An 8,671-nucleotide genomic window follows, 5' to 3' on the forward strand; every position below is an offset into this window, starting at 1 on the left:
CGAACCCGTAAATATGAGGCCCGATTAACCCGAGTGACGTACTATAAAGAGAGTAGCTTTTCCATTTCCCAGTAACTTTTATTCGGACTCATTGGTTAGCTCCATTCTGTTCCCCATTGTTCCTCCCTCTCAGGTTTATTCTCTTTTCATTATCAATTTCATGGTTTGTATAATGAATGATGAATTTGTATGCTACAGTATCCGCTTTGGCATATTCTTTTCAATTTTTATGATTAAAATCTGTATTTGGAATCAACTGTTTCTAGAATTTTCTTGGTCTGCTGTACCAAAAGATTTTCTTTCTATTGTATTATTAACTTGAACAATAGGTTAAGGATCTGTTGTATGTCTCCAAATTTATAATACTTATGTACTCCATGTTTTGATGCTACTGTGTTTTTTTTTTGATGAAGTGAATGTCATTAAATATTAAATGGCATCAACAAGATGCATAGAAAAAGTTACAATAAAAGGATGTGTCTGCTCATAAGCCAAAAACTTACTGAACAATTAAAGAGCAGACACTATCCAAAAAAAGTTCAACACTAGTTACATGAGCCTGATTGAACCAACTAAATAAGTTAATTAAACAATTGGCTTTGAGAGTGTGATTAGGAGTTAAAATCCCATAAAAAAAACTATGTTTCCTTTCATTCCAGATGCACCAAAAAGTAGAACCAGGCACCATAGACCAAGTTTTTTGTACTCTTCACGAACACCAGCACTCATGAACATCTTTAATGCTGTTTTGCTACTACACAGTGCATAAACAGATGCTCTCGGATTCCATCTGGCACATATAACATCTATTTACAGTCTGAAATGCTTCTTTTGTGGAGACTGTCTTGAGTAAGACATGCTTCATACAAGGTTGTCCAGATAAAACCAACTACTTTTGGAGGTAGTTTGGTTTCCCATACAAGCTTCCGTGGCCATTTGTCAGTCAGTTCCTTGTTTAGAACATAGATTGTCATATCCCTTTTTGACAGTATATGTTCTATCTTTTGATTCTTCCCATTCCAACCTATCCTGCACCCAGGAGTTGACATTGACACCTGATAATTTTGTAAGAAATCCCAGCAGGTCATTCAGCTCCCAGTCCTGGATATCCCTTTTGAACTGTGGCGTCCAAGGGTTGTCTTGCCAGTATTGGGAAATAGTGGGCTCCTGCTTGCTAGCAAGTAAAAAAAGAGTTGGGTATTCATCTTTCAGAATCTTTGCCCCTAACCAACTGTCTTGCCAGAAAGAAATATGAGCTCCACTCCCCAGCTTGAGTGATGATTTAAGTTGGCACTCATCCCATAGCTTTGAGATGTGTTTCCAGGGACTTTAACCATGAGAAGCTCTATGTTGTCTAGTGCACCAGTTGTTTGTCGCCCCATACTTTGCTTGTATTACAGCTTTCTATAGCCCATAACTTTCCATGTTGTATCTCCAATGCCATACTCTTGCTTGTATTGATGCTACTGTTGTATTTTTATTTTATTTTTTAGAATTTGATAGTCATTAGTCAATCCGAACAATTTTTTGTCCGGGGAAGGACATGAGAGAGCGACTCATATTTCGTTATCTCCAAAGTAATAACTAATACATGTACCAAAATGATTTCCTATTGCTGGTCAAGATTCAAACAAACTAATTTTGGCTAAGATTTTCAAAGATATCCTTCAACAATTTCGAAAATGAAAAAGTTTAACTCATAGTTTTCTTCTTTTCATTTTTTTTAATTTGTAAATTGTATATATTCCAAAAACTAGATTTACCTAAATCTGAGTTTTGGCTTTGAAAGTTGGTCAAATTGACTATTAATGATTGATTTGGGATGTATGCGATTCAATTTTTTCCAAAATAATTCAATTTTGGTCGTAGAATAGCTATAAAGTTATTCAACTTGTGGTAGAAGATTGGCTAAAAGCAACAACAAACCCAGTATAATCCCACGAGTGAGGTCTGGGGAGGGTAGTGTGTACGCAGACCTTACCCCTACCTTTGAGGGTAGAGAGGCTGTTTCCGATAGACCCTTGGCTCAAGGAAAGAACTTTAAATACACAATGCTATTGCTTGGCTTCTCTGCTATTAGATTATTCTTATTTATGTGTTGAATCCTTAGTGCAGAATAGTTGAAATGACTTCTGCAAGTGTAAAGGAAAATTGCCTTGGTTGGGCAGCCCGAGATCCGTCTGGATTTCTTTCACCTTACAAATTCAGCCGGAGGTACATTTACCACTTGCAATGTTTGAATGGCCTTTGCTGATGCATTATTTCTTTGCTTCTTCGTCTGTTTTCATCATTTGACAAGGGCTGTTCTATTTCTCCACTTTGGATTAGATGATCTTTAACTAACTTTAAATGGTTGAACTGTTGATTTGATCTAGTTCTCGAGTTTTTTTAAGTAGCAGTGCTATTTATCTTCTGCTAAAATTTTCTTTTACTTGCCGCAGGACAGTTGGCAGTGATGATGTTCTGCTGGATATTTTGTTTTGTGGAATATGTTTCGCTGATATTGTCTGGACCAGGAATAAACATGGACATTCAAAATATCCTCTAGTGCCAGGGTGGAAATTTTGATTTCAGAAATTATTTGATGCCATGATACATTTTTTTCTCATTTACTTATATTGTGACATTTTCCGCTTAGATTGGCATTTAGTTATTGTCTTTATAGTTATATTGTGTTATTTATTATTTTCATGATTGTCAGACATGAAATTGTGGGAACTGTGAGAGATGTTGGCACCAATGTTAAGCACTTTAAAGTTGGCGACCACGTTGGAGTTGGAACATATGTTAATTCGTGCAGGGAATGTGAATATTGTAATGATGGATTAGAGGTTCATTGCTCAAAAGGAGCAGTATACACTTTTGATGGTATAGACGTGGATGGTACTGTTACTAAAGGGGGATACTCCAGTTACATTGTTGTTCATGAAAGGTTAATTTATCTGACTCTCTAACAAATTATGTATCGTTTTCACCCCACTCATCCCAAACTCCCCCAATCTTTACTTTATGTGGACCAAATGGTCTGTCAAATAAAATCAGTGTATAGTTTACTGATAAGTGCTGCTTATATCTACAGGTACTGCTTTAGAATACCTGAAAATTACCCGCTTGCATCTGCAGCACCTTTACTATGTGCTGGAATTACTGTCTATACTCCAATGATGAGACATAACATGAATCAACCTGGAAAATCTCTGGGTGTGATTGGATTAGGTGGTCTAGGTCACTTAGCGGTGAAGTTTGGAAAGGCTTTTGGATTGAATGTAACAGTATTCAGTACAAGTATATCTAAGAGAGAAGAAGCGCTGAAGCTTCTTGGAGCTGACAATTTTATGGTCTCATCGGACGAACAGCAGATGAAGGTATGGTCATAAGCTTGTTGTCTGTACTTATCTATGGATAAAAACATTGCAGAAACTGATCCATCAAAATAATATATCGCAGAAAATGCTATAAACCGCTATTGCCCTGTGATTGATCTTTTACATTGTTACAGGCGCTGGGTAAGTCATTTGACTTCATGATTAACACTGCTTCTGGAGATATTCCATTTGATCCATACTTGTCGCTGTTAAAGACTGCTGGCATTCTTGTTCTGGTTGGCTTCCCAACTGAAGTGAAATTTAGTCCAGGAAACCTAGTTCTCGGTATGTATCTGTTAAACATGCTCATAATTTGAAGTAAGCCTGTGCTCGATATTTTGCCCTCAGCTAAAATGATTCATGTGTGATAGGTATGAAGAGCATCGTTGGGAGTGTAACCGGTGGAACAAAGCAGACACAAGAAATGCTGGATTTCTGTGCTTCCCACAAAATTTATCCAGAAATTGAGATAGTCCCAATTCAGTATGCCAATGAGGCACTCGAAAGGTTAATAAAGAAGGATGTCAATTACCGTTTTGTAATTGATGTAGGTAACAGCCTCAAGTAAGGTGGAAGAAGAGGATTTTCTCTAGCGCTAATTTAAGACGTCTCAAAATGTTTGGCACTATTGTAGTAATGACGCTGGTTGATACAACCTTCACAAGTTTTTACCATATTTATGCTGCTAATTAAATTTTAGTATCAGACTATCAGTACCATATTTTTCTTTAGCACCAACTATCACTTCAATATTTCTTTCTCCGCCATTTACGTTTTTTGTACCATTTTACATAGCATTTTTTGTGTACTTTTTAAAGAATTACACATATTTAGTTTAGCTTTAAACTTTAAACTGTGTATTACCGTTATAAAATGAAATTGATGGAATGTGTAAACATGTTAGTCAAACTAATATTTTGAATTTCGTTTCTCATCAATTTGTGTCACACAAAATCGAATAAAAGAAGTATAATTTTGTCAGAATGGGAGCACTAATTTTATTAGCATCTAGCTTGACTGAGAGGATGGGATGAATTGAGAAGTTGTCCTATCGTAATACTAGCTTTGAACTAGATTGCTAACGAGCAAATGCCATGTCCTCTATCAATCTAGTCCCAGTCTCTCCGGCAAGTGAGACTGGCGAAACCCGGGTCCACCTTTTTAAGTCAAGTAATGTGACCCCCCGAAGATTAAGGTTTTCTCATCATATTGATGAAGGCCCCCCAAACGAAGGGTTCAGTCACTAAAAGAGACGACTTTTGTCTCCATGGAAGAAGAATAGGCCCTCTCTTTGGTCACCAAGAATTCGAGGTCTAACTTGTAGAAATGAAGTTTGAATTCTAGCAAAGGCAATATTAATTGAATTTTTTTTATATGCCTAAACATTACAGGGAAACATTGCCCGCATCTGTACGGGTAAGAAGGATCATATATTAAATGGATGAGTACCGACGTGCGTTTAAACCAACCGAATACTATTAATTAAAAAAAATCGAGTTATGTTTAAACTAATGCATACACTAGGGATAAAAGAACAGATGCTTCTTTTCGTCGAACTAATCAAACTTTAGAAAAGACAACAATAGCAAACATACTTCTTTAGCAATTATTATGAAAGCAAATAATTAAATTAACAAGAGATAAGAGAATAGGCAAAAATAATAACAATCAGTACCAAGTCATCATAATTTTTTTTCTATAATTGAGTAACTCATAAAAGTTTAATAACTTATCCTTCGAAGAGTTACAATCATTGTACTTTAGAATTATTGCAATAATATAATATTTTTTTCTCCATAAAACTATGAGCATATGACATGTATTCCCAAAAAGATTCTAGAGGAAAGCATTTTCTTTAATGTTGTTTTTCTTCAAATGATAATTGATGATATTTGACCAGAGCTCGATATGGAAAAGAGATTTGAAACTCAATTATAGCTATATAACACACAATTTTAATTTATTATAATCACTAAAATTCGATGAAGAAAAATGTTGTAATAAAAAATTTACCCATTTCTTCATTTCGGCAATCTCCTTGCGCATTTTTGCTAGCGAATTTTTTTTCTATGATTTCTTCATATAACTTGGGACTACAATGAGGGCAAACTACATGATTGAGCCTTTCACATAGTAGCTCATTTTGATAGAAAATTTGTACATTATGAAGACGAAGTGTACCATAGTCTCTCCTATAGCAAATTAAGAAAACAAAAAAGAAAAAAGATTGTGAGTCCAATAAAATTTTAGGATATATAGCACGAATGAAGGAAAATAAAAAAAGAAATATAAAGAAAAGTGGAAACTTATTCTTTAAGTCCGTACTTTGGCTTAGGACCTTGACTCCCAAATGCCATTGATTAAGAGTTAAAGTTGAAAGAAAATAAAGTTGATCCAATAATCTTTCAACCTTTGTGCGATCACTAAATCTTCTTCAGCAACGGAGATTTTGATCGGAAAACTTGATTTTGACGAAACAAGACTTAGGATATTTATACTACTTATTAGTGTTAATGACTTACTAATTCTTTGAGCGGGACCACTTTTTAAATGAAAGAGATTTTTGCATGTCATATTGATAATAAAGATATGCATATTATTATAGTAACCAAAAGATTCCAAGAAAAATAAAATGATACAAATGAAAGTATGGTAAGAACATTAATTCTTATACTTTATGTCATGAGTTTAAATTATGTCAACATACAATCATCATGACAACTCTAGGATTTTAATCAGACGGGTCTTCAAATGAATAGTATAGATAATGGATTTATGATTACTTTCCAAATGGGAGTAACTAAATATTATTAGTGTCTAATTTTAATTTCTCACTTAAACCACTGATTATTTTTGGTCTCAAGTAATACTTGAACTACCAAACAACCTCTTACTAATGTTCACACTATTAATTATTAAAGTTAAATATTTCTATAATTTCTGATTCTATAAATATTTGACTTCATTTAAAAGTCACTTTATTTATCTAGCTTTTAAAATTTGAGCCTTTTTCCCATGAAAATTGGAATATAGTTACTTCTAAGATCACACTATATTGGGGGGGGGGGGAAGAAGATATGAAGATTTGAAGGATTGTAACTTGTAGCGATAGCATGCTCTGTCAAACGTATAATACTATTATATGTGAATGCAGGTGGTTGATGTTCCAACTAAAGCAGGTGGTGGTCAAACATAGCTTTAGACAAGCAAATGGAGTGTCTTAAGTTTTGGCAAAGGAAGCTTCCAAGGTGTCACGACCCAATTCCACTACAGACTGTGATGACGCCCAACACCATTGCTAGGAAAGCCAACACTGAACAAGCTAGTAGTTTCCCATTTAAATAGGTTACTAGGTAGATATTATCTTCTCATTTTATTAAAAGGCTAAGAGATTTGCAATTGAAACACAACTAAAGCGAAAACAAATAAGTGAAAATCGAAATCATGTAAACAAATCCAAAATCATAAGTCTACTAGTGTGTGCCAAGATCCCGTGTCACAAGTATGTGGGCAATCTAGTAGATTATACAAAACCATGCTATCCTACTGTCTGAAGGAAATAGACAGAAAATAAAGATATAGAAGAGACTCCAGCTGCTGCAGAATGGCTCGAGAGGGCAGCTCACCGTGAAGTCTCAAACTGGGGGATCGCGCCTGGTGGATAACTAGATGCGCCTGCCTCAGATCCTGTACAATTAAGTACAGAAGCGTAGTATGAGTACATAAACAATATGTACCCAGTAAGTATCCAGTCTAAACTCGAAGAAGTAGTGACGAGGGGTCAACTTGACACTTACTAGGGCAAACAATAATATAATTAAAGTGTTATGCTAAGTATGGATATCATAAATAATACTGAAAGCTCAACAACAGAAAATGATAAATTCTTCTTTCATAAATAAAGTGTCAATTCAAGCCATAACATTTCACAATTTACATTCAAGGCATTAAAGCAATACAAATCACAGAAAGTCCAAATAAATAGCGTGCGTAAGTTATGCCGAGGTCACATGGGTCGATCCAACATAATAATAAAATGTTCACTGCCAGAGGGTCGAATGGCGTGAACCATAGATGCATCTATTGACCTGCCGAGGCGAACGACCCATATCCATAGGAGTAGTGAAAATAGTCACCCAGCTCGCGGAATATACTTGCGACGCTGTTAAATATGAATATAACAAAATTCTTCTCAATTCTTTTCAAAATAATAATTTACTTGAAACCCTTTGAAATCTTGAAATTCTCAACATAGTTCTATTCAACGTAAACCAACAAAATATGTTCAGATAAAGGTATCCACAAAGCATGGTGTAAGCCTAGATCTACCCGGACATAACAAGAATAGTAGCTACGTACAGACTCTCATCACTCTGTACGTACATAGCCCTCACAATTTAATCATATATTAATTTAGTTCACCTATGGGGAAATTTTCACCTTACAAGGTTAGAAAAGAGACTTACCTCGCTTCAAGGTCTACTTTCCGGTCCAAGCTTAAGCCCAAACCCCCAATTTGGTGTCGAACAATCCGAAACTATTCAAATAACGTAAAAACTAATCAATATAGGCTCAAAAGTTCATATTTCCACTATTAGAGTGATTACCCAACCCATATTGCAAGATTCCTAAAATTCACCACAGGCCCACGAGCCCACGTGCCCGGATTTCAGAAATTTTCGAAGAAAGTTGTTACCTATAACCTTAGGATCAAGGATATACGGTTTTACTACATTCCATAACAAATTTCGTGGTTAAATCTCATTTTTATCAAAAACCTAGGTTTTACTCTAAACCCATAATTTTTACTAATTTACATGTTGTAATCCACCCATAAACCACGTATTAAACTCACATTAGGTAGAAATTACTTACCTCACAAAGTTAGGTTGAAATATCCCCTTTTGAAGCTCCCAAATTGTCCAAGAATGTAATAAATGAACCTAAATATACCTAAGTACCGATTTTAAACTCACTGCCCAGCTGCCCCCTTCATCGCGAATGCGACAGGGGCCTCGCATTCGCGAAGGCCATTGGCTCAGGCCCTCTGAAGGACCTTCATCACGAACACGACAATAGACATGCGAACGCGAAGTCTAGCTTGGTTCGTGAACGCGATGGTGACTTCGCGAACGCAAAGAACAAAGCTGGCCCGGCCCAACTACTTTACTCTACGCGAACGCGATAGGCCTCATGCGAATGCGAAGATCACTGGCCCAGACCTTCATGAATGCGGAGCAGCTATTGCAAACATGAACAGCATTTTCCCCCCAGCCCAACTCCTTCTACGCGAACGCGATTGTTCC

The 8,671-nt window shown here is 35.9% G+C and overlaps 1 protein-coding gene across 2 annotated transcripts; it reads left to right on the forward strand.

Moving 5' to 3' along the window:
- Positions 1-4,062, forward strand: LOC107799691 (putative cinnamyl alcohol dehydrogenase 1). Of its 2 annotated transcripts, none has more exons than XM_016622827.2 (7): positions 1-133; positions 2,116-2,214; positions 2,442-2,555; positions 2,702-2,932; positions 3,080-3,365; positions 3,500-3,650; positions 3,737-4,062. In XM_016622827.2, the coding sequence occupies exons 2-7, from the start codon at positions 2,126-2,128 to the stop codon at positions 3,931-3,933; spliced, it is 1,068 nt and encodes a 355-aa protein (XP_016478313.2). In that variant the 5' UTR covers positions 1-133; positions 2,116-2,125; the 3' UTR covers positions 3,934-4,062. The 2 variants fall into 2 exon arrangements, with proteins under 2 accessions (XP_016478313.2, XP_016478317.2); XM_016622831.2 differs by having other exon boundaries at positions 23-133; positions 2,111-2,214.
- The last annotated feature ends 4,609 nt before the right edge of the window (positions 4,063-8,671 follow it).

Source organism: Nicotiana tabacum, chromosome 20, assembly GCF_000715075.1.
Source record: "Nicotiana tabacum cultivar K326 chromosome 20, ASM71507v2, whole genome shotgun sequence".
Lineage (NCBI taxonomy): Eukaryota > Viridiplantae > Streptophyta > Magnoliopsida > Solanales > Solanaceae > Nicotiana > Nicotiana tabacum.

Excerpts from the sequence above, each read along its gene's own strand:
- LOC107799691 (XM_016622827.2), top strand. The coding sequence starts at position 2,126 with ATGACTTCTGCAAGTGTAAAGGAAAATTGCCTTGGTTGGGCAGCCCGA. Across the intron at positions 2,556-2,701 it reads AAATATCCTCTAGTGCCAGG|ACATGAAATTGTGGGAACTG; the intron begins GTGGAAATTTTG and ends CATGATTGTCAG. Across the intron at positions 3,651-3,736 it reads TCCAGGAAACCTAGTTCTCG|GTATGAAGAGCATCGTTGGG; the intron begins GTATGTATCTGT and ends CATGTGTGATAG.